The sequence below is a fragment of the Chaetura pelagica genome, unplaced genomic scaffold (genome assembly GCF_000747805.2).
Source record: "Chaetura pelagica isolate M959 unplaced genomic scaffold, ChaPel_1.0 scaffold244, whole genome shotgun sequence".
NCBI lineage: Eukaryota > Metazoa > Chordata > Aves > Apodiformes > Apodidae > Chaetura > Chaetura pelagica.
In genome coordinates, this window is record NW_009953719.1 from 2907761 (window position 1) to 2934854 (window position 27094).

Consider the following 27094-nt stretch of genomic DNA (forward strand, 5'->3'; position numbering starts at 1 on the left):
CCCCCCCATGAAGGTATGCATTACAAGGTGGGTAGTTTTCATGTTTTTTTGTCAGAACTCAGAACCTCTCAATTCGTTTGTATAACTATAAAAAAATAATGCCAAGATGGCTTGATTTCCAAAAGGCTCTGTTAGGACTCGGGCACAGTTCCAACAGAGCTATGTCTGCCAAGGAGAAACCTGCATATTTTCCTGCCAGCGTATTCACTCAGCTCCCAGCAGCCAGTTTATAGGCTTCCAAGATCCAGGTTTTGGAAAAGGCAAGGGATGGTGGAAGGGGATGGCATGCCACATCTCTGTGGGACAGTTATTTCGAGTCTGCAGACTTCTGGGGTAGGTGGCTATGCAAACAAGGGCACAAGGTATTCCTGAAAAATGTGACAACTGACTTCACGTGGAGTCTAATTGGTTGTGATCAGCAGTGCAAAGAAGTAGATGGCCTAAGGTCAAATAACACATCAGTGCTCAGCTCCCAAGCTTTTGGCTTCCTGACAGCCTGCCAGGTGGGCGGCTGCACAGCAAGTCTGTAGAAGTCTCACTATTGGTTTTTCTGGCATTCAGGATTTAATTTTGAAACTATTGTCAAGAAACTTTTTTCTTCTGAGCTCTTACAGTCATTTTCAAAGAATGTTCTCAAGATTTTCCTTTCATTTGGATGTTTGTAAATCTCAAAATACTACAGAATGGGTAGTCCTCTCGTATTTAATTACATACTCATGCTGTTGCACATCTTTATTTGGATACTGCTTCTGGCAAGTCCTCATTCAAGACAGAATGAGGATACTTCATGAACTGGAGAGTTTGGGAAGTGGGCAGCAAATATGACAGAGGTCTGCAGACAAGAAAGGTCAGTTGTATGAATAATTTCGTATTCACCTTTTTCACAGATGCCTCAGATCATGCTAATTAAATGACTTAAATGTGTCTTTCCCAGGGCATTGCTAAACTGGATGATGATGTGACTGATCTGAAGAAGGAAAAAGCTTTTAGAAGCAACATCATTTCTATGGAAGCAGAGCTTTGAATATATAAATTCTGTATAACAGAAGGTGAACTGAAGAAAAAGAAAGTTTAGCCTTCTGCAATTGAACATACAAAGAATTGTGAGTACTTCTAAGTTCAGTCTGTGCTTCATTTACAATTTGCCAAAGTGTTCCTGATCATCCAGGTGGATTTTGGAAATGAATGTATTGTTTCTGAAACACTATGATATCCAGAGATTATCACCTCTGATCAGCTCATGAGGAAATTGATAATTATGCCTCTGGAACAGAACATGGAGGAAACAAAATACCAAGTAACAGCTCATTAAGTATCATCTGTTCTGAATCACCGTGCAGATGATGGGTTTCAGGTCACCCAGGAAGCTTATAGCAGAAATGAGAACAAACCAAAGGACCCATGATGTTTAAGATGGGCAATAATTCTCTCTCTGTTTCTTTAGAGAAGAAATAAGTAGATTGATGGTATGAGAAGCTGAACTATAAATAAGGAGATTTAGGCACTGATATTAATCCTCCTTATAATGTCATATTCCAGAGTACTTTATGCCTCTGGTATGCAAGCTGGGTCATATTTTGTATTTCTCTGCATCAAACATAAACACCTGAAAAGTCATCACATTCACTTTGGAATCTATAAAATGAAAAGACAGCAAAAACATTAATATTTTGAAGTAATGGGCCACTTTTGAGTCTCTGCTAATATGTTAGATAAAATCACTAACAAGATGTGGAAGAAAACTACACATAGGCATCTGAAAAAAACACTGTGGCAATGTTGACCTACAGGTACGACAGCAGAACCTTCAGAATTTTTCAGGTTTGACATACAAAGCTCACCGTTGACATTTTGGGCTTAGCATCTGAGGACAGGATATTAACCATTTTAAAATAACAATGTCTTGTCGAGGCCAGGGCACACTGAAGTAGGTAGGACACTTTGCAGCCAACCTGGACAACTGCAGATCGATAGATATAAGCCATGCTGACACGTCGGCTTTGCATGTGCCATGTATCAGTTTTGACACTGTTGCACAGCACGGACCTGTCCGTCTTACAAAGCACATGCAGGATGAGGTTGTATCACAGGTGAAGGGCAGCTCAACCCACCAGCACTCTTCAGATGCACTACATGTTTATGCAAGTTATCCAGAGTACATGTGGTCACTGTTTGAGATTTCTGACCAACCAATGGCCCCAGCAGCTGAATATCCAGAAATACAGTAGAATGGTACCACCTAAGAGTCAACATTGCCCATCAGGTTTACCATGGTGAACAGTTAGTGCAGTAGCAACACAATTACTAACTTGGTATTCAGGTCTCAAACTTCATCACTAGATGTGAGATACTACTGTAGTGTCACACATGTATCACACTCATGAAAAGAGATGATGAAATTAGCATTTTATACTGTAGTGTGTGAACAGTGCCCCTGATGGTCTCAGTTGTATGAGATGTCATGCCTTTCAGAGTTCAAATTACTAGTGGCTTAAAGCTAATCCCCTAACATCTTGAAATAATTACATCACCCTAAACCAAAAACAAACAAAAAAAGAAAGCTAAACAGAACAGAAGTGTTAGAAGATCAGATGTCTGCAGCAAAGTCATTCTGCCTTAGTGTTCTCCTCTGCATCTTCTCTGAGAACAGATACAGAAATCAACCTTCCCTCCTTCCTTCCTCTATCTCCTCTCCCCCCACAAAAAAAAAAAAACAACAAAAAAAACCCAGGAAAGGTTTTTCTAAGAACTTCAAGAACAATGAAATTATACCTCAATTCTTCCTACAGGTTTATATGAAGTGCACAATTTAGTGACCCCATTGCTCAAAACTAGGTGCTACTGCAATCAGGTTTTCTGTCTTTTGTGTCCTTGTGAATAGATCTGAACATTGCCAATATCAGAATAGTCAGAACACAATGCTAAAAAATTCCTATTCTCATCTATTGCTGAAGTCTTTCAGGTCTATCTGAACATCCTTGTTTAGGATTATTTGAATAGATTTCAAGCTTCCTATTAGAATGTAAAGTCACATTTATTTACCTTTCTAAGTATCAAGAATGCTCAGAAAAGCACACTTACTAAAAGGAAAGCAAGATTAATGCTTCCAGTCCCTGTCTCTGCTTACTGGCAGAAACACATACATTAAAATTCTCATCTTAATTTTAAAAATCTGGAAAGTCACTGGCTGATCAAAATGGGAACTTTTTCATCCAACAGACAAACAGTCACCAGTGGAACTCAGGTGACAGAACATTATTTTACTGCCTAAGTTGTAATGAAAACTGCTCGTAGAAAGCTTGCTTCTGCAAGGCTTCCACTTAGAGAGCAAGACTTTCCTAGTTGAATGAAGGAGGTTAAAAGCCAAGAGAGAGCAAGACACAGTGACTAATTAGCATCTATGTCGTCATTAAAAATAAACACAAACCTGGATTAACCTCCTTTAGTGCTCATTATCTCACTGCCAGCACAATCCTATGCATGCAATTCTGCATTTCTATAAAATACACTAGTTTGGCTCGAGTTTGCAGAGTTGACCTCACCTTTTACTGTCACATGCACACTCTGGCTGGTGGACAGCTGGGGTTGAACAAGGACATTGCATGTGTATTCGCCCTCATCTACTTCTTTCTGCACATCTGAAAGCTTCAGCGTCCCGTTGTTCTCAAACGCCACTTGGCGATGGTTAAACGGTAGCAGGTTAGAGTTCTTGTACCATTTGATGGAATAATACGGGTAGCCAATCACACGGCAGTGGATGTAGGTGTCCCGTCCAGCTATTGCTGTGATGTTCTTCATCGGTCGAATGCTTGCTGGCCCTAGAAGGGTAAAAAGAAACTCCTGAAAACAATTTAAAGGCACTTTTGCTTGAGGAAAGATGAACATAATTTTTCTGAAGATACAAATGTTAAGGGCATTTACACATGCAGCTCATACACTTCTTAGCATTTGACAGTTTTTGCTTTTAAGAGCTATTTAAGCAGTTTCTCTAATCTTTCTATGCTCTAGTTTTTCCTTACCCTGCAGCATACATACTAATCATGTGGCAGTATATGTTTGCATTATCCAACACTTGCCTGATAAAATCTTTGAGGCATTACAAATTAAAGGATGATTTAATTAATGTGAAATACTAAAACTGATACAAAGCTAGAATCCTGTTACACATGAGAACACTGACAAAGCTGTGCTTTTTTTTTTATGTATATAGAGTATAATACCATGAGGATGTGTATTATGCCATGTAGAGCTAGAAATGCAAGGTAAATTACTGTATACATTAATAATAACAATGAAAGTTAGACAAGTAAAGGAGGAAAGGAAAAGAAAAAAATCCATGCACAGCAAGAAACTGTAAACTAATAGAGATGAATATAGGAAAAATAGACTATAGAACACAAGCCAAAGTGTTCTTCCAACATTTAACTGTACCATATAATCTCTAGATGGGGCTGGAGGGGGCAGGGTGGGAAAAGAGAGGGGGGAAGAGAAGGAGAGGAAAAAGTTAAGTTGGTTTTGGCATTCCAAGACTCATTTCATCACATGCAACAATCTTCTTCTCCACTACAATGAGTTATGCGTGTTTTTTTGAGGAGCTGATTTGACAAGCACCTCTTACGTTTATTCGAGCCTGGTACAGGACGACTCCAGCAGAGTTGTTGGCAGTGCAGCGATAAACTCCACCATCTCGGACGTGAGTGTTAGAGACATTCAGGTAGCTGACCACGTTGCCTTCAGAGGTGATAATCTGGCTGATACGATGACTGCTGTCCTTCACAATGGGATCTTCATCCAGCGTCCAAGTGATGGTAGGCAAAGGAGTCCCCTTCACGTTGCACATAAGGGAGACTGGCTCTCCCGGACTCACCACTTTCTCACTGAAGGCAGAAATTATTTTGGGAGTTCCATCTGCCAAGGGAAAGAAAAGCAGGAAAATAGTATTTACTATTAGTATTTACAAATAGTATTTATTATGTGAAGTTTGTTCCCTCTAACCTGGAGCCTACCTATCACATGACTTGATATCTTTCTTAGAAGTGATGCAAACGATTGTGTTCCAGGATATAACTCTAATTACTGAGAGAGGAAAACAAATTTTGATAGTAGAATATTTAGATGGTGCTTACCACACTGCAGGTTTATTTTTCATGTGAGAAACCTGATACTGACTCTGCCAAAGGAAAAGCACTTGAACGGATCAACCAGAGCTCTGCATAGCTATATGAAATGCCAGGTTCTTGCAGAATAGTGGTAAAAGCCATACACAGTTCATCATAAAAGACATACAGCAAAACCCAAACACATTTGAAATGGTAGATTTCAGCTCCTTGGAAAGCTATGCATGAATCCTCTCGGCAAGAGCCAGGCATAACTTGCATAGGCTAATTTCACACAGCTGTGCCAATGCAGTTTAGTTCTGACCCACAATAACCCCTTTAGAAAAGTATTAAATTGAGCTTTTCTGAATATAGTAGCAATAGTGATGCTGGTTTCTTTCTGTGGTCATTTTGTGCTACAGATAAATAACTATTCCTCTGGAATGAGAGCATTCAAATTCTTTCTCTTGTGATCTGTGTCATAATTTACTCAGCCTCTACCAGGCAAGTGAATAAAGAGAATGGATGGAGACAGAAACTTTGAGATTCTAAGTAGGGAGCACGATTAAATAACTACCTATCCAGAGAGTTCAGCAGCGTAACATTTAGGAGTGCTGACACTCTGCCATTAGTTAGGAAGTTCTTTCTGAGATCATGCATGCATGACTGTTCTCCTTCAAAAATCATACCTTCAAAGCTGTATCTAGAAGGAATTTCAGTGTAATTGGGAGCAAAAGGTCATACACCGAGACCAGTATGCAGAACACAGGAAGCAATCCAGTCCAAAGTTGGGATAACAGTGCTGTAGGCTACTGATTTTAAAGACCCAAGTGGCATGTTAGGTAACTAACTTCAGTGCTCTTACAGTATTAGTGCCTGTGAGAAACATGATAAAAAGGCACCTCACTACCTAAAGAGGAGCCAAAGACTCTTGAAAACTCACCCTGTACATGAAGCCCTTTAAGGACAACTTCTTTCAGTATTGCACAGGATAGAGGGTGTCAGGACAGGACTGGCAAGTCTCATGATCTGTGTGATGCACTGTTTGCTTGGGCATTTCACATACACTCCCATATGTTTGGGAGGCTTGAACCATGGTGACTGCCCTGGAAATCATAATTCCTACATTGCAATTTCAGTGCAACCTCACCTAGGAAACTGAAGGAACTGGTATGATGTATGTAAGACTCCCCATAAAACATGCTGAGTCATAGCAAAATTAAAAACAAGGCTGCAAAATTCCTTTGCTGGCCTCATAGTCAAAAACATAAGGCACTGCTACTCTCAGGCTGCTGAAAGACCTCAGCATCCCTGGAGAAGGAAATTTCATTTGATTTCATTATTTTCTCCTCTTCCCCAGTCTCCCTTTCATTTCTGTCCCACTGGATTGGGTGACAGAGTTCTTATTTATTTATTTATTTTCATCTCTGACTCTTTCCTTTGCTGTGTATTAGATACTGTCATCCATCAGAAAACAAAACAAGAGCAACAATGTAAAAGGCTTTTTTATCCTGAAAGTTGACACAGGACCAGTAAATCTGTGAGTGTGCACACTATGTACCTCTGCTACCCCTCCTCCTCTTTTTTTGTCATTCGAGTGACAGGCTTTTTTTGGAGATGAAAGCAGACATTATTTTCCCAGTGAGACCTGAGTGTCTTTGAAATCTTTCCTGCTGTTGCTCTCTGATAACCTGCACTCTCTCGACATCATGATAGATTATCAATATGCTCTTTAGGCTTTCTTAGTCACAGGAGATGGTTACCGAGGCAACTGGGTCCTGGCAGGTAATCTCTTCTTTTTCTATAAAGACTCTAAAAATAATGTCAATGCCATGAATGCACTGCAGCCTCATTAGTGAACTGGCTCTGTACAAATTGATTACTTTCCTCACTTGATTACCATATGGAACATTGTGTCAGTTGGTTAAGATGATGTCCAACCAGAAAAGCCATACCTGTAAGGAGATGTTTGGAGGTGAATAGAGACCTCTTCTCTTATGTCCTCCTGAAAGCTAAAGGCTAGTGTAAAAAACCAGCACTGCCAGCACTACCAACCCCCATTTAAAAAAAAGTCAAACCAAACAAACTAACAACAAAAAAAACCCAAAAACCAACACAAAAACCCAACCAAACAAAAAAACCCAAACCAAAACAAAAAAAAACCCCAACAAAACCAAGATGAAATCACAGCAGAAGGACTGCTGCTAAGGGATTTTTGTTTTCAGACCTATTCTTTCATTCTAATAGTTTTCGCTCAGAGTAGAGTGCAATAAACCCCACTGAGAGTTCATGAGCACCCTCTTCTGCTGTCTAGGGTTCCTCACTTTACAACAATGACACCAAAGTTGACATACATATTATGGAGCCCAGAATTGGCCAAGAGGTAGTGACTGACCTTCTAGTACCACTTGAACATAGTCTTGAGCAGACATCTTGTCCTTGCGCACAAAGCACTGGTAAGCTCCACCATCACTCTTGGCCATGCCATCCATAATAAGGTTCTCCTGGTTGACACCAGTGATCCGGACGTTGTTACCATGGTTGATGATTTCACCATTATGATACCAGGAGAGCTCCTGGTCCTCAGTTCCTGTTACACTGCAGGACAAGGACACTTGACTACCAACACTGCTTTTTACTTTCCGTGGGCTAATCGTGGCTTTTAGTGGTTCTGAAGATTTAAATCAAAATAAGGGAGAAGGAGAGGGAAACAGAATGTTAAGCATGCATGTGTATTTATGAGCAAGTCACACATTAATTCCCAATTAAGGAGAACAATAAAAATCCCAGCCACACCCTTCTGTAAAAAAACCAGCCACAAACAAACAACAGATAACTGTGTTTGCTCTAAACAAACACCCAACATCTATGATACAAAACATAGATCTATAGGGATAAACTACATAACTTCATATAATCCTCTAGACCATGCCTAAATGAACACTAGGAGGGGATGCACTGAGCAGCACCATTGTTGCTGAGGGTCTACACATGTTTTGGGAGGGTAGAACATTAGTTCACATTAGATCAGTGTGGATATTTGAACTGATGAAATAGGTGCATTCCTGAAGCTCATCTTCTGGTTTATTTTCCTGCAAAAGGAATTCAGTTCACGTATTTCAAAACCACTCCCTGATGTGAACAAATGCAGTAAATGTTAATAAATGGGAGAGAAGTTTTCAAGAGTGAAAGATCCACACTGGAACATTAATATAGATGCATGCATAGACATCTTTAGTATCTGCCTGGGTTAAAGTGTTCCTGTTTGTGGACTGACTAATTTTCTCCAACATGGGAATACCACAGTACTTTCAAATCAGTTGTAAAAATCAGTAGGACGTAAGTAACACAAGTTTCCTACTGTAAAACAAAACAACAACAGCAAAAGAACAGTACTGAAAAAAGTCATAAGCATAAATGCAAGGATAATAATCTTTATCCTGCCACCTACCAGTTACTGGTACTACTATATGGAGATCTCATCTCACATTTTGTCTGTTTTGATTTGACTTCCTAGTCAAACAAAAAACTATCAACAGCAATGCAATCTCTGTTACTAAATACATACCAACTTACTTTTTTTTACCAGCTTGCATATATGCATACTCACTCACTCAATTAGCTAACTCAATCACTTTATAGAATATTTTATATCACACATATAGAATAAATTTTAGTGACCCACTGGGAACAGAGGCCTGGGAAAAAACATAAGTCAGTGGCCTCAGTGATTCTGGATCACAGACATGTATGTAACAGACCTTTCGTCTACAATGGTCCAGATCAACAGTTAATCTGTGCTCATATGAGTATTACAAGCCACTGAACATATCCACATTTCCTATCCAAAAGACCACAAAGGCTCAAAACTTTCAATAACTTGTTAAGAAAAGATACTCGAGTGCTCCACCAACAATTCAGAGCCATGATGATGTAAGAAAGTGAACCACATCATCCATTGCAGAGGAGGGTAAAATATCTTTGCCCAGCTGTTGCCTCCTGCCAATCGGATGCAGAAGATAATCTACTGGCAGTTTGACAATTGAGTCAATAAGTAAGATGTACCAGCACTGGGGATACTTTCAGTATCACTAGAGGTACCATTACATCATGTCTCTGGAAGTTTTGAGTTTATATCATACAACACAGATTGAATGCAATTATTTTTTCTTAATACATGTAGAAGCAAAGCTACCTTGTTATAATTAATGAATTAATGATCTTTGATCTTTATTTTGTTTTGCCCAAATACATTATTTGTAATTATCTGTGAAGACATTTTTGTGGCCTGAACTGTTCACAGACTCCTCCCTTTTCAGTGTGCTAGTCATGCTGTATAGGGGGAAATGTTACTTCAGAAAGCATTATTTCTATTCCAGGATATATTTATTTCTTTTACAATAGAAGAATAACACTTTTCCAGAGCCATGCTCCTGAGTAATAATTATCTTTGTAGAATTTGTGAAACATTGAAAATATTCACACATGAATACTCAACTGAAGCAAAGTATGAGTATTCAATATTACTGAACAGCATAAGTCATGGCAATGAGAGTTTGGCAGCTTTATTAATGAGAGCACTTGCAATTTATTTTTAAATATCCAGTTCAAGCTTCTAAATTACATATCCTCCATGTGATAAATTATATTGCCAAATAATGAACTGCATCTATTTGCACTTCTGATCACTCAATAGTCCAATGAACTCATCTCCACAGAGCCTACATTCTGTTTTTCCACAACTTTGAGAAGTTTAAGCATTGCTAAGGTAAAGTAATAAAGCAGAAGGTACAGCAAGACATGGTAATATCTTCCCTGATGCAAACACATCGGGCAAGAAGTGGCTCAAGATCTTAACTCCACCCAGGACTTACGTTTCACATACAGTCGCCCTATCATCTCGGCAGTCCCATAGTTGTTCCACACCTCGCAGACATAGTTGCCTGAGTCTGAGGGACGTGTGTTCTCGATCAGCAGACCCGTAACTGTCTGCCGAAACCTGCTGTCAGGCTCCCAGGGAACATTGTCCTTCAGCCAACGATACTTTGGTGCGGGGTGCCCTGATGCTTTGCAAGGCAGCTCCACTCGCTGTCCTGCCATGGCTTTACGGTGGTCAAACCCATCTAGAATAGATGGAGCTGAATTTGCTGGATCTGAAAGAACAAGCAGCAGTTTTCAATGGCAGCATTAAAATTCTTTCATTCACTAAGCAGTATGTCAATATTTTTTCCTCCTGCATTTTTTGACCCACTAGCCCAGTGTTTTATGTACTACAGCTCACTACTGTGACCCAACCATCAGTATGGCTGGGATCCAGGAACATGTACTACTGAAGCATCGCATGACTAGCTGGAAATCCTCTCACTGGATTTTTTCTAAGGAGCAGCCATTCCTCTGGCCATCCTTCATGTCTCCTGCCAGAGGAATGCAGAGCCAGAAATGCGTTGCCTTAACAATTATTACTGTTATCCCTGCACTATTCAACTAGAATGAAGCAAATACATTCTCCGTGCTTCTCAGTAGTCTGAAGGCTTTGAATTAAAAAAGCAATTTAGTCCCTTGTCAGGAGCAAAATGGGCAAAGACACAGGAATTTCTGTCTGCAGTGTAACTGACATGTGGGTCGTTTCTTCTTCTCTGCAAAAAGAACTTAATGTGACAAGACCAACATAGAACTTAATGCTCCAAATTCCTGTGCTGAGAAAAGCAGCTCTCAGATCAACATGCTTGTGTAGCACCTGGCATATATTTATGTATCTCATAGACATATGGCAGAGTGCTTTCACCAGAGGTACACGTACCCCACCAGAAATAGTACTATGTGTTTTCAGCTTTTTAAACTTGAAAATTTTTGGAGGAAGAGGCTGAAGTGCAGCATGATGGAAGCCCATCCTGGACCTATTACAACATAAATACTGACCAATAAATCAACAAATACTCATATAAGTATTTTCTCACCACATGTACCCACTTCGCTAGTCTCGAAAAAAAACCTCCACATGCTGATCAACTCCTTTTACTCCTATGTGACACACCAGTCTCTTTTTGGGTATATTTACATCACAGTTGCCTAGAGGTAGGTGAGATGGAAAATTTTTGACATTTTCAAGAGGTCTTGGATTTAACTAGTTCAGGTACTGCTCACAAGGCAGCTGCAGCAGGTTCCTGTTAGGAGCTGGAGAGATTAAAGAAGCAGTTCATGCTGAATTGAAGTTACGTAACTGAAAATGCTATCAGTACCTGAGCTAGTAAGTTTAAAAGTAGCTTATTCAGATACATGTATTCATCAATTGCAGCCACACCTGGCAGGGTACACTTGAGAGCAAATAGCTAGAGGAACTACGTAAGTTATGCTATCAATCCAGAAACTAAAATTGTGACGGTAAACAAATGGACTAAGTGAGTTTTATGTGGGTACCTAAAGAAAAATCCTAAATGTCAAGTTGAATGACAGATGACCATGGAGGGTTTTCTGCTCTCTAGATGCCAGCAAAAAGGTGAGCTGCTGAAGGCAAAACTGCATTCAGTTTACAGCAACTTGCTGTCTGTCTCATTAGAAACATGTCAGTCAATAATTAAACATATGATTTTGCATGTATCAGTAGCCTCGAGGTCCCTATTTGGCATCAAGATGGGTTACATTTTTGAGCTTGCCATGCTGTTTGTGTCTGGCATAGTGAAAGCACGATCTGCCAGGATGCTGCTGGGAAGGCCAGTGTCAATTTGACTAATTGATTAGCTAGCTCTTTTCTCACCTTTTTGGTTCATCAGGCATCTATGTTTTAAGTGCATATTCTTTTGTGCAGCCTGAGGAATTAACTCAGTAACAATGTAAGCAAGCAAGAAACTACAGCTCTGGCTCTTAGGAAGGTTGCAACTACATGAAATTAATCTATTCAGTTGAAAATAATAGCTAAATAATTAAAAAGTAGAACAAACTTTTAGAGGTATTGCCTGTGCATTCCTACTCAAAAGTCACAGAGCTGTATGTCTTCTCTGTATGCTTTTAACTTTAGAAGTAAAGAAAAAAGAAAACCTGTTAGAGAAATACTAAGAGACAAACGTTGCTTATAATTGCTGCAGTTGTTCAGCAGACTAACAGGACTGGAAATCAGAGCCCACTATACATCTAATATAGAGAACAATTAGCCCCATAAAATTGAAATAGTCAGCTATTGCGCACAGGTAAATTTTCCTATTTTGATTTGGTCTGCAAAGGAGAATAGAAAAGGGAAATCCAGACGGAGTACATCTTTTAGGGTGCCTGTCCTGGATTACAAACTAGACAGAGCTTTAATTTCCCCCCTTTTGTTCAGCTAAATAACTAGAAATTTTCCTGTGGTAACCAAGATACAAACCTGATTTTATTTATGTTACCACTGGCTCAGCCTTAGCATGATTTCACACAGAGGCAGACCATACTGTGGAGCCAGCTAGAAGGATAGGACCCTGCCTACCCTTCTAAGACCAAAGCAGGCAGATTATTGTGTGGAAAAACTACTTCTTCACCTGGCTTGGAAAAACAGAGGCAAGAGCTTTTCCTACAGGGGACACCTAGCAAAGAAGACATCTCTGGATCTGACTGGTAAGTGATTCTAACCTGAACAATCACAATTATTTTTTTTTTTAATCATTAGCAAATTTAAGTACTGACTTGAGTTTTCAAAGGGCTCCAGAATCCTTCAGCAATGACCATTTTGGGGAATAGCAGGAAGCATGTTACTAATGTAAAACCTCGTGCCCACTTCTGTCCCTCACAATTTTATTTTTTTTTAATCATTAGCAAATTTAAGTAATGTAAAACCTCGTGCCCACTTCTGTCCCCCTCAGGGCTCTTAAACAGAATTGGAAAGCTGAGACCTAATAACTAGATTTTTTTTTTTTCTTGACAAAAAGACCAAAAGAGAAGAGGACAAGGTCAAAAGGAGAATGACCCTACTGACTGCTAGATAGTGAATGTCACCATACCCTTACTGATCTTTAGGGTTAGGATAGTTTGGAAAACTTAGTATCAGTGAAAAGGAGAAAAAAATTCTGTGGGACTTTCAGTGGGGTGATGAGCACATCTTCTGTAAGGCAAGGATACAGGGAGAAAGAAGAGTCTGGGATACAGTCTTAGCTAACTCTATGGATGTGCAATTTAACTGCAGATTTGCTCACATACAAATACCAGGTGCTGTGACAGGCACCCAGAAAATGAGGCAGAGAAAGGGGAGATGGAGAAGAGCTAATCCTATACAGAGATTTTTGAGAGCAAGTTCCAAACCCAGGCCGGGGGTCTCCTCCTCTTTCTCACCTCACCCATAGCTGGCACCTCCTGGTGCCAGTTCAAATGGGGAGAAGATGAAACTGCAACAGCACTGTCCTGATGGCCCTCAGGGTATGTTGTGTGTGAGGAACTCAATAGTCCATCCGATATACAGCAATCAGGAGATTATTTATAATGATAAGTAAAAAATTCAAATACCCCATCTACCTGCTCATTTTCCTGTCTGTTGCACAAGGCCATTTGACCTGGCATTCTGAGCTCTGCCCATGGACAGCCATCAGCTAACCTTTCTGTCTGCCTGCAGCACCCTGGATGGCCTTGGACAGCTCACATACCCCTTCTGGCTTCAGAACCCTCCTAGAAGCAGGGGAACACACTTTTCCCCAGGGAGGGATTGTGATGAATGAAAAAGGAGGCTGGAACGCACCTCAGCTAACCTGAGACTCCTGTAGTGCCAATAGCTACAGCTGACTTAAATGTACTGAGTTCCTGCTACGGTTAACAGAGAGAAATAGGCCCCATGGGGCAATTAATTTCACCTCAAAGTGGGCAGCTGAAGGAGGCCAGATACACTACTCCTAAAAGTGTTCCTCTCCTTTAGATACAAAGGGAAGTCAAGGTGATTAAGCACTTTCATTACACATCTCTACTTTTAATAGAATGAATCCCACCTACAGTCCTTTTATAAAGTACTCAGAACCTATTAAAAATCACTGTACTAAATGCCAGTGCACTCTGCATGCTCTCTGCAAATATGTAATAGGAGGTGAAAAAATAGAAAAAAAGGATCTGAAAATGGGAAATTTTATTTTGCAGGAGCAGCAGCTCACAGCTTACTACTTCTACCTTCTATTTGACAGACAAAATGGTTATTAGTGCTTATGGGCAGAAGAACCTGCCTTGCCAGTTAAGCACACTGGAGAGAGGCATATATAGTACCTAATTTAATATAACATACAATGGAGTACCTGATACAAAAAGTCTTGCACTGTTGCTTTGTCGAGTTTCTCCAGTGTATCTGTGCCTTGTGATACATCGGTAGTTGTACAGCCCATCTTCATTCTGTACATCTAAAATATACAAGGCTCCCGTGGATGTGATGAGAAATCTAGGTCCTGAAAGACACAAGAATTTGCAGTGTTTAAAATACATGCAGGTTGCTCCTGTGTTCTGCTTGCTAACACTTGGGACAGGAGGAGATAACTGGAGGGTTTTTTGCCAGAGTATAGAAGCTGCCAATTTTAAGTTTACTAAGAAGTCATTGTAAATGCATATAAAGATACTGACTCATGGGCACTTGTAACAAAACATGTGAGGAATGCAGGAAACAAACATTCTATGGTCTATACCGCAACCAGCAAACAATATCGAACAGGCTTCTGAAATAAGATACAGGATAAGGAACCAATGCAGAATTTAATATTGTTTAATTCAATATTGTAGAGTGATATGATGGCAATTCACCAGCAGAGCTGTATGTGTTAGAAAGATGGTCTGGGATGGCATGCATAATTAAACAAAATTAGCCAAAATGGCGTTTGTTGTGCAGGTACACCAGAAAATGCAGAACCAAAAGATCCTAAAAAGTAAAACTAAAGGGATCAGTGCAAACAAGAGAAACTCACAAAAGGAGGAAGTTTTTACCATGAGAATATGCTAAAGGATTCCAGCCATAAGAACCACTTACTGCACAGACCTGTTCCATGGCCTGCTTCAGGTGTGAGGGGAAAGCAAGGAGAGGAAAATCAGCCTTGCTGATGTTGCCTACATCGCTGACCCCAGTGAAGTCTTACACACTTGCATGGGCTGCAAGCTAGACACAGTATCTAGGAGTACCAGGAACAGTCTCACCCCAACTTGCCCATGTTTTCTCCATGCCTCAGCAGGACAGGCTGAGCTCTTCGCAGCTCAGTACTTCCACAGCCAAGCTACTGGCAGTAAATTAGTTAATTTATTATCTTATCTGCCATAGACTTTAAAAAAAAACCGCAACATTGCAGTTTGTGATTAGAGAAACACAATGCAAGCAGGTACACATGCTCTGTGTCTAAAAGAAGAGCTTAAATAAACAGCACAGGATGTGTCTTTAATAGCCACAGATATTTTTAACACTGCACAAGAAGGTTTATTTCAGGAAGACCATTGCATTCAGCAAAGTGAGTGTCCCCCAAAACTAAACAAGACTGACATAATCTTAGTCAGCATTTCTCCCACTGACCAATCAAACTGAAAAAAATATAGTTGAAATTCTATTCAAATATGTATTTTTATTATTAACTCTAGAACATGTGGAAAACCTTGTGGTACGTATGAACACTTGTGCAGCTTTGATAATTTGACACCTTCACAGTTGCCTCTGTTCTGTGTTAATGCATGTTCTAAAAGCAAGGACACAAAAAAGCTAACATCTACATGGTACATGTTTACTCTAAAGCTTTTTCTGTATTACAATAAATTAACTAATGTAGTTAGAATGCACTGCAAACTTGGGCCTCACCTGTCCACTTTTCCCATTTAAAAAATACTGCAGTCCAAGCTACATACGTTTTTCTAAAACTTTTTATCTGGAAAAAATATTAATATATTTGCTTCTTTTTATGCCTGCTGTTCTTTCTCTAGTAGCTGATAGCTCTTACAATACATAAACCTACATATTATAAAATACACCTGGCTCCCAAATTCGGGGAGAAAATACAGAAAGATGAAACCCATATTCAATAATATGCAGTAAGAAATATTTCCTTTTCTTCAGAGCTCTACTTAAGCAATGACTTTTTAATAATTAAGTGTAGTCAGGGTGCTTGCTCACAAATGCATCAGTGGGAAAGCAATTCAGCAGAGAAAGGACAGAAAGGAAATGGTGTCATTACTGAGCGAAATCTCCTTTAAACCACAATCTAAAAGAAATGGGGAAAAAAGATTTTAGCAACCATTTAATGTCACAGGACAGGGTTGACCCATAGAGCAGAGAATATTGAATAAAGCTACATCAGCCCACCTCTCTCATCCTTGCACAGATACTAAATTATAAACTAACCACACTGGTGAATTGTCTTGTCTAACCCTGCTTTCCTGAAATCAAGGCAAAAGCATAAAAGCAGTTTGGTCACAGCTTTGGAAAAGAATAAACTACACTGCACATATCCTTCTGAAGTACGTTATTTGTTCAAGTAAAGTAATGTGTGCCACTACTAAGAAGTATAATAACAAAGTAAGTTTCCAGAATGGAGGCAGAGAAGATGTTGAACTACTCGCCTGCTACCAAAGGAGAAGAACTGGACAAGGGAAGGTGTGAAGCAAGACAGAGGACTGGATGGCAGGAGCACTCTCCTCAGCCATGAGCAACACTGTATTTCAGCCTCTGAAAACTTAATGGGTTGGCTACAGAATACTGGTGGTTCAACACAAATTACTTATAAACAGATTCACTCTTGAGTGTAGTTGGAAAACCACCCAAATAGGTAAAATTTCAGTTTCACAGCCAGGTGTCTGAAAATTGGCATTGAAAAGGTTACATGAAAAAAACAAAGCTATCTTGCATCTTAGACTTTAATATAGTAGTTGTAATTTTTAGAGGAAATCATAAAAGATAAAAGATGATAATTGATAAAAGATGTTTTACTTAGCTTCTCAATTACTAATAAGCAATTTATTTACTAGTCACAAAATAGCTTGGCTTGACCAAACACAATTATGAGATTTTGTACAAATATCAGGCAGCTAACAGCTACCTACTAGCAACCAGAAAGCACAGTCTGCAAGCGTGCAGGCAATCATCTGTTGAACCTTCTTAATACTCACAGCATTCTTCTCTACCTTCAGTCAGTCATACAGCCAAAGCCACAGCAGGGAGAATTCTGTCACCTTTTAGTGAGGCAGCCTCATAACAATTCACACAGAAGTACTTCCTGGTGGTCAGAGAATACTTATTTTATTTTTGTTGTTGTTGATTCTTACAGTGTAACTTCTAGATCTAATGTAATGTCCTGTGCTGAGTATTTATTCCTTTTCATTTTGCAGTGCCCAATTATTCAGTCATAAGCACTTGTCCCATTCTGCTCTATCTCCTTATCACATAGGTACTCAACATCTGTACCTTTTAACTTGGATTACCTTTACCCCTAACACTAGTTTAGAAAGATATTTAGAATTTTGGTGTGAAAACCATAGGTTGTTTGACTGGTGCCACATGCAGATTGTGCATTGGTGGAATATGCATAAAACAATTGTACCTTTGCTAATAAATACGTTACAAGGAGTACAAATAATGAGAGCACAGTTTGTCTCCCTTAGTTTGCAGGCAGCATAAAATTACAGCTTCAGGAGTTGGGAATCACATCAAAGGACTTGAGCTGGGGTTAACGATGGGTATGAAGCAAAGGCAATCTCTTCTTGCTTCTGTTTCTGGCTGTGTGAGCATTAACCAGCTCTGTATTTCAGACCATGCAGCCCCTCCAGATGTGAGCTTGCCCACAGCAATGCCCCTCGGCAGGCAGGGCTGCCAAGCTGCTGAGCCAGTGCTGCATACGCCGTGCAAACGTGTCCCCATCAACACTTAGATGAGGCTTTTCAAGCTGGGATGTAACTCCATTACCAAACTAAGTGGGAGTAGATGTTGGTGGAGATGCTGCTCAGCTGCTCTAATATCACTGGAACATATAAAAAGGTGCTAAATGAATAGTTGTGACCATTTTGGTCCCTCCAGTAAATCAGCACGTGCTGTGCATTCGTGTCAAGTAAGTGGAACCTAAACAGCTGAGAGGCAGAAATGTGCTCCTTGTACAGTGGCTTTTTGTAGCTTTCTTTTTCTGGGATCCAGTTTCACCTTTTATAAATAAACATAATTGCATTTCAACAAAGAGTCACACTCTTGGATACTACTGGTATGGACAAGCTAAAGATCATACAAATGTGTCCAAAGTTTAACATTTATTTTGTTTCTTTTTTCTTTTCTAAAGCTGTCAGTACTTTCAGATCCTCTGCACAATTTTGAGATACCGTCTATACAGACTATCATTAATAATCAAATTTGTCTCTCTTAGTATAAGCATGAAACAACTGTCACAAAAATTAAGTTAGAAGATCAAATTCAGAGCTTCCCTTAAAACTGCTGAAAGGGCACTTCCTCAGTATTTCTACCATGTTTATGTTGTTGCAGATAATACCTATGCTGGAATTGAAACTGGGGAAACGTGGAGTGGCTACTACTACATTGCAGAATGTGCAATTTGTGGGCTATTTCCAGATTTCATAGTACAAGTGAAGCCTTCCCTCCTCAGTCCTGCAAAAGAGTTTCCTCACATGCAGTCATTAATCTGGGTCAATGAGAGTGGGTACACTTATTTAAAGCCTGCCACTTAATAAAAGAGGTTTGTGAAAGCTGTGCAGAGCCAATAAATTGTTCAGTGTTATCTTACTGTACTTTCTAGAGACGTTATGAAATACTTGAGCTATCTAATACTGCTTAGATCATCTTCCTGTTGGAAATTACTCAGACAATCCTATAATAAAACCTTCACTTACAGCATTATCTAGAGATTTTGCCTCACCCTCTTTAAAGATAGTTAAAAGTAAATACTTATTGCCACACATCATATGTTATCCCACAGCATGCATTTCTCACCAACACACATTGTGTATAATTGCAGGGCTGAAGCTTTTCCTTTACCTCTCCTGCTTAATATATTTTGCATACTTATGTAATGCTTTAATAACCAATCTCTCCTTCTACTGTGAAAACACAACAGAGAAAGATGACAGAAAAATAAAAGGGGAAGTGCATGTAATTTCTGTCATCTTCTAAAAGGAGAGCTTTTTCATTAAAACCGACAGGCTGTCAGCTGTGACAAAGCCAAAGTGTTGAGCATTCTGCCTTCTGTACTTCAAAAAGTGTTTAGAAATGCACCAGGATGGGGATGGACAAGCTCTTATTGCCCTGTTGATCTAGGGGACTGCTTTCTTCTTGAGGTGCATTTAATCTAATTGCTCTTGCTTTGCTGTAACAAAGTCTAATTTTTTTTTACTCACCTACTTAGTATGGCAAATGAGGATTTTTTAATTATTTTTTTTTTTAATAAAACATCCTTTCAGATAAACTGAAGCTTTTTGTCTGTTTGGCTGTTAGCTTCAAGGAAGGAAGGCAAAGAAGCCTCCTTCACAAAAATTAAAAAGAACACTGTCAAAATATAGCTTATAATTCCCACTTATTATTCCTCCTCAGTAGTGTTTGTATTAATGCCTTGAAAACCTGATTATAATAATTTCAGCGTCTGATTTTCAGAGACATTGAAAGCTTATGTCTTTTTTGGCTTTCAATGCTTGGTGCCTTTGAAAATCTGGCCCAATATCTGCAGCATGTATTTCATTCAAAGAGTTCAAAGGATGTTAGGAACTCTTTCTACCTTTTGCCTTGATAATGTGGGCTAACACAGTAACATATTGCTATTTAAAATGTAAACCTTTTACAGAGAAGCTTACTGAGATACATGGATTGATGTATAGAAGTCAGTGGAAAACACAGGGAATGGAATCTATAGCTCTTTCTTCAATACCCCATCTGTCATTAACACATAACTTTGCCTTACTGCAATACTGGAAGAAAAAAAAAAAAAAGAAAAAAAAAAAGAAAGAAAATACAGATCCAAGGACTAGAAAGACCATTAGAGTAATTTATTCTCACCTTTCATGCTTCACCCATTAACTTCTACATCAGGTCCATATCTGGAAGTTAAGCTACAGCTTTTTAAAAAGACATTAGTAATGATTAAAGGTTTCTTGTAAGTGGAGAGCATGTGATATCCCTAGGTAAATTATTCCAATGGATAATTATTCTCACTTTTGAAAGTTATTGTATTGTTTGTGGTCTATCTGGCTGTGACCCCAGCTATTGGATCTTACTGTGCCTTCATTAAGGATTTCCTCTGCAGTTAGAAAACTTCTGCCTATTTAAGTACTTACAGAACATGAGGAAATTGCCTCTTAAACCATCTTTCCCCTTAATTAGTTATACAGATTGAACTTCCTAAATCATTTACTGTGAGTTATTAATATCCTGTAGTTTTTGCCCAACACCTTAACAACTTTTTGAAGTTCTTTTTGCAGTTTGGATCATGCACATAAGTTCAGTAATGATTTTGGTAACAATGAATGCAAAATGTCACCACTGTCTTCGAAACACATTTTCTTAGCACTTTATTCATGAAGGAATTACAGTAGTCCTCTTATCAGTGCTAACTACCTTCAGTTATTCATTGGTAATTGTGATCTCCAACCTGTTGTGTGTCTTGACGCTAGAATTGGCTGTATGAAAAATTACATGTTCAAATCAGACTTCTTCACACACAATCCAATCTCCCTACGCAACTTGCCGAGCCATATAATCATTTGACATTACACCAACACTTGAACAGTTTTCATACTTTATTGATGTGCTGGTTAATTGACACTGTATGTTTGCATCTGATATATTACCAAAGCAATTCTTTTGAAGATAGGTATTTCAAAGCCATGAGACCCTGAAGAGAACTAATGGGGAAGAGGGGGAGGAAACTGGGTCACACCTAGGCTTGACCAACCTGAACTAAGGGTACCAAATCCCCTGACATTTTAGAAACACAGCCCTCATTTTACTATCTGCTGACTAGTGCCTCAAATAATCTAGGGACTTCATTAAAGTTGCTCTGCATTAGCAAATCATGTGTTCGTTTCTCTAAGTGAGAAGAGGTCACACTAACAATTATGAAATTGCACTTATGTAAGGTTTTTAATGCTTTCCATTAGACTGTATAATATCAGAAATTAAAGTAAAATTTTACAGGTCTGAGTAATAAGTTAAAATAATTCTGTTTAGGTTTCCTATGTGAAATTGTTCTCATGTATAATTCACAGGAAAATGTGAACACTTTCCTGTCGAATTATTGCATAATATTCTTGTATGAAAATGAGACTATTTTAAAACTGTCATATTAATTATTCTTGTATCATGCCTTTTCCCCCTAGTATGCTGTTAGTCTTTAAATAGGGGTAATGTTATCTTCAAGATGGTTTCAAGAATCGTATTTGATTTTCACTTTGTTGGAAACACATCTAATGGCATTATGTTATTGCAATCTAAATTGGGTTGATAGAAATTAAGGGAACAGGTGGCTGTGCTAATTGTGCGCCAAATGATAATACAGAACAAATAAACTTTTATCAGCTATACTTGTTTCCTTGGCTGGATAGGACTGCTTCTGCTAAGCAAGTTTCTAGCATGACCTGTGCATGCAAAGGGGGGAAACCTTCTGATGGAGCCAGGGTAACCTATAACTCAGTTTTATAGCACTGATGCAACATCAGCCTCAAAGCAAAACAATCTGCTGCTCTGGGCATGGAAAGTGTGCTAGAAGCAGCCATGCACAAACTGTGCCCTGGTCTCAGTCCTGCAGATGCTTTTGACACACAAACCAAAGACTGGGTAAGGAAAGAGATGTATGTGGGGAAGAGGGAGGTAAGGATTACACTTTTCCAAGCAGCACTCACAATAGTGTGCTCAGCCTACATGAGACACCTGGGGTGTCTCTCACAGAAGGTGGTACAGATGGTCAAAGCATGACTATGCTCCTCTGAGCAGCACAGCCTCCCTCTGGGGATGCTGCCAAGCTCACAGGCCTGCTAGTAAACCTTACAGAGGATAAAAAATATTTTTTTAAGTTCCCCATATTCACTCAGCTCTTGGGTCTATAAATTGCACCTTTTGAGTGTGTTGCCCACTGCTTCTCTCCCCATCATTAACACAACAACCTGCAGCTGACTTCCAGGAGAACAGGAGCCAGGGGGAAACAACAGCACTGCCCTGAAAACCAAGGGCAATTAACTTTTCTGGGAGAAAAATTCAGTGGCAAAGCTTCTCAACTGCCACCATGATACGATGTTATTCATGAGGAACCAGGATATTTGATCTTTCCTTTTTTACTGACACAAGGAAAGAAGTAAGCATAAAAGCCACAGGAAGTGGTTGTCAAGGCAAAGGAGGTTGCTGTCATATCTGAGCTGTAGTTCCAGGCTCCTCAAAGCTCACGGAGATGTATCTCTTACATAAGATTGAGCTTGCAGATTTGAAAGTTTCTTCAGTTCCACAGTGGCTGGACTTTTCCCTTTTTCCGTTTTCCTTCTGTTTTTGTTGGGGGGATGTGTGTGTGTGCTTGTTTTGGCACCTGATCTGTTTTGAGCTCGATAAAAAATAACTGAGGTTATCACTCTGCAAAGTGTTAAGGACGTTTATAAACATCTCTAATCCCATGGCCTGATGTGGCTCCATTTGTAATATATATGGATTAATTTTGCAAATATTCTGTAGAACCAATAGTTCAAAACTAAGACATGTTTTCTGACACCATTAATCTTTACCCCCTTTCACCTCCTCTATCTCAATCAGATCCTCCCTCAAGAAACATCTATTTTGGAGGCAGTTCAGTCTGAATCAGTGTATACAAGTAAATCTATTACTGATGAGTCACTCTATCCCCTGGTCAGTGGAGGTCAGAGCTGCTCAAAGTGTGGGAGATCCAATTCAACCATCAAGACCACCTCTCTAACATGCCAGGAAAAGAAAGGAGCAAGGTCATGAAATAATTTTCTTTTTGATCCTTGAAAGTAGTGAAGCTTGAAAAGGAAAATATATTATGCAATTGCTATTACTTTAGCACCTGAATCTCTAAGGAGTATTAGGGACCAACCATGTCTTTCTGCACCTCTTCAAAGAAAATAGACTTAGTGACATCTATATTCTGTGATGTTTATTCTCCATTCCAAAATAGCTTATTGTCTCCTATAATTTGAGATTTTGCCATAGCCATAGTTTCCAGATTTCTCTTAATGTTTTGCATGCAATATTACTAGCTAAGAAAACAAACTTGCCCACTTCTTGCATATAGAGCCATAAGGTGAATAAAATTAAAATGAGAAAGGGAGAAAAAAAGAAAGAGAAAAGAAAAACAAGAGAAAGAAAAAAAAGAAAGAAAAAAGAAACTAAGAAAGAAAAAAAATAAAGAAAAGAAAACAAAAAAGAAAGAAAGGGGAAGGGGGGAGGGAAATGAAGCTCAGTTTTGTCTCTATAAATTGAGCTGGGAGTATCTACTAAGTCAATTACAGTATTACCACAGAAACAAGAGTTTTGGTACCATGTTGTGTTCACATTCAGACAGATGAGACCTGAACACAAAGTTCAAAAATCAAAAAGGTCCTGGAAACTGCTGGTGTCTGTATTTGTGGTTTTAGCTGCTTTAAATTAAAATGTACCTTGAGTTCATTTGTATTTCTATAATCACAGAATAAGGAAAGACATACGAGCCGTAGTGCTATTATGTGTGCAGTGCTATCATTTTCTGAATACGTTTGGATGTTATCATAATGGCTGCTCTGAAGACCAGATTGTTAGACAAATTACACAAATCAGAACACATTTTATTGCCCTCTTTCTGATTCTGAGACAGCAAAATGCATTTCATGCCAATTGTCCACACCAATTGCACTTATGTATGCAGTATTCAAGTTTTATAAAGGAGGAATAAACACAATGGGGTTTGTGGGGGTTTGGTGTGGTTTTTTTGTTTGTTTATTTGGGGTTTTTTTGTTGTTTTTATTATTTTTGTTGGGTTTTTTTAGCATAAATAGCTGAAGGAGCTGTATTACTGTGTACACAGACCAGGTTATGCTAATTGTTACTACTTTACAATTGGATAGTATAAATGTGACTGATTACATTATGTTTATATTTAATTGGTCACCCTCTTAATATTTATAAATATATTTGGCATGAACAGCTATCGTTCTACCCACTGTTCTTAACTGTCAGCGCTCCAGGATATTAAATAAAACTGCCATAATATTTAATACTTTAGATGTAGAAGATTTGGATCCCTGCACTTGCTGCTGTAGAAGCTGCTTTCCTTATTTCAGCTAGAAAGCAAGCAGATAATTTAAAATCACTAGCTAGTTTTAGGGGCTCTGATTAAAGAGGATTCAGCTTTGGCCATGATATATGGAACTGTCTGAAGGAGGATTAAAATTTCTTCTCTCAGGCTTTTGCTGGTGCATCCCAAATAAATAAATAGCCTGCAGCTGACCAGTGGCTTAGTACAGATAAACTTATGCTTTACTCTTTACAACATCAAGGAACATAACCCATCTCTTCTTCTGTCTACATGTAAATTTAAACACAAGCTTGTTATGTAAAGAAAGAACCTCCACCTCCTCCGGTCTAAACAGCAGTTGGTTTATGTCATCAACAAATGTGCACCTTAATAGTTTATAGCTTTGAAGTCATTGTACATGCAGAATACGTACTGTCATGGACAATATGATCAGAATAAATCCCAGCATCACATACACAGAATTACAAGTGCCACCAGCAGCAGAATTATTTTTACTAACTGCAAATAATCAATACTTCCCTACATTAATTAAAGCAGCTGCAGTTCTGTGGCCCCACAAGTTTAGCCACATTTATTCAGTGGGTAACTGTGAAGTTAATGAAGCATTTCAATCTAAAGGAGAAGTTTTATGAGAACCTTAGAACAGTAGCCACTTTTCTCATGAAAAACATCTATTTGGAGAGTCGCAAGACATGAGTATTTGGTATTTTTATTTAAGGTGGATGCAGTAACTAATAGACAATGCCTCATGTTGTACATGCTAGCACAGTATTTTCACCTAATAACTTACTTTGAGAGTGTAAAATTAGGGAAACCTAAACAAGTTAATTTGGTTTTAGGGTAATGACTGGGGAAAGATTTATTTTCTTCTTCACTCAATTTCAAAAAGTAAACCTATATCATCCTTTGGATAAAAAACATTCCAAATACTCCTCCACTGTGGAAGAAAGTAGCTCCAGTAGAAATTAGAGCTAAATTAAATAATTTCCCCTGGAGACTCTCAGTCAGTCCCCTGGGGTCAGAGTCCAGCATTCAGTGAATAATTTTTAAAAGGAATAAAAAAGCAATTAAATATGTACTTTATTATTTTTTTTTTGAACGAGACAATAATGTAAAGTCTCTGGATGCACTTTTCAACAGGTCTTTAAAAATATTTATTTTATTTTTTTTAACTTCCCTTTTCATTAGCTGCATATTACTTTTCCTCTAGAAACTTCCTTACTCACACACACTGATCTCCACTTTGAACATACCCAACTATGGAACATGACAGGAATCTATTTCTCTTACTGGTTTACCCTTCCACACAACAGAGGTGAGACATGGAGCTCCATTTCATAAATTTTGTGTTTCGAACTTCTTTCAGCTCTGACTACCACTCATACACTTACCATTTTTTTTTCAAAAGTCTCCTGCTAAGCTAGTCCCTTCTTTCGGGACTTGATACACACTTTCCTCAATATAGAAACACATAAACACACAGAACCTTAACTGGTTTCCTATAAAGCATAGTACTACAACAACAGTAAAGAAGTGTTTTAAAGAGGAAAGAGAGCATCAGGATGACAGTAGTAAGACCAGAAGTATGTAAAGATTGTTCCATACTGTACAATCAAAGAAAATAACTCTCATGGACCCTGATACAATCAAATTACCCCATAAAGGAATATTAAGAAAATAGCAAGTAAATATTATACAAGGTAAGTTAGACATACAACCAACTTTGCTGAAAGAAAACCAAAACCAACCCAAAACCCAAATCCAAACAAGCAAAAACCAAACCAAAACAAATTTTAAAACCCTTTATTTTAAAGGGAAAAAACTGTAAGCAATTCCTGAGCAATTGCAGACTGTATTGTATCAGGGGATTAATCATAACATCCATGCAGACCTCACTTTTTGTGGGTTACAAAGTTTTATAGTTCTTACAACATTTCAAAAATCAGAAAAAGTTTTGAATCTGAGTTATATTAAAAGCCTGTAAGTAGATGTCATTATCATGATGGGTTTTTTTTACGCGGTATCAAGTTAGGCTCTTTGCTGACATTTTTTAACAACGAAAAGGGTTTAGTAAATGTAACTTTTCAGGATGGATTGAATTCACTGTGTGATCTATGCTGAGCACAAACTCAAATTTATGGGTTACTTCAATCCAACTTAATTTCAAAGATATATGTGAGATAAAACTAGGAGGGATGTGTGGTCCCAGACCTTCTCATAAAGGTTACTTCCATTCTGTCATTATAAGCACAATAAGCATCATTCCTTTAGTAATGTAAGTATTTTAGGGTTTTTTATTGCCTTCTCTGAACTGCTTATAGAGTCATAACTTTGAAGTCTCTCCAGATATCAGGAATGTTGCAAAATATGCCCAAATATATGCCTCAGGTAATTTTCATCATTTGCCTATTTTTATTTCATTGGGAAATTGAGGCACAGTAAAGCTAATTGATTTGTCTAACCTTATCTTGCATGATTGTGGCAGATTTGGGAATCTTGCATCCCAGTCATGAGCTTTGAGCATAAAAGCATCCTTTTTTACTCCTCATATTAGATGCTGTGCCTGAAGACCTGCCAGATACTATCCAGCCTTTTGTGTAGGTGCACAAGGACACAGTTTGAATATGCAAAGCTCTGTGCCTGAGATAAATGTTACTACTGTTCCACTCCTTCAATCATCCGAGTGTTCACAAGCACACTGTACCTGTTTTGTTTGTACTGTTGCTTATTATCAATGAAGACCTCAGAATAAATTATTTTGAAAAGATAGCCTTTTGCCAGATTAATGTTTCAGTCGAGCCTGTATTAAACATTCAT

General features: G+C 38.6%; 1 protein-coding gene across 1 annotated transcript in view; it reads right to left on the reverse strand.

The window, feature by feature from the left end:
* DSCAM (Down syndrome cell adhesion molecule) overlaps positions 1-27094 on the reverse strand; it is a 393639-nt gene that overhangs the window by 169393 nt on the left and 197152 nt on the right. Inside the window, exons 3-7 of the mRNA XM_010000447.1 lie at positions 14333-14479; positions 9971-10249; positions 7492-7767; positions 4612-4908; positions 3543-3818 (exon numbers count right to left, since the gene is read on the reverse strand). Of these exons, the coding sequence (XP_009998749.1) occupies positions 3543-3818; positions 4612-4908; positions 7492-7767; positions 9971-10249; positions 14333-14479 (1275 nt within the window). The remainder of the gene's footprint in view (positions 1-3542; positions 3819-4611; positions 4909-7491; positions 7768-9970; positions 10250-14332; positions 14480-27094) is intronic.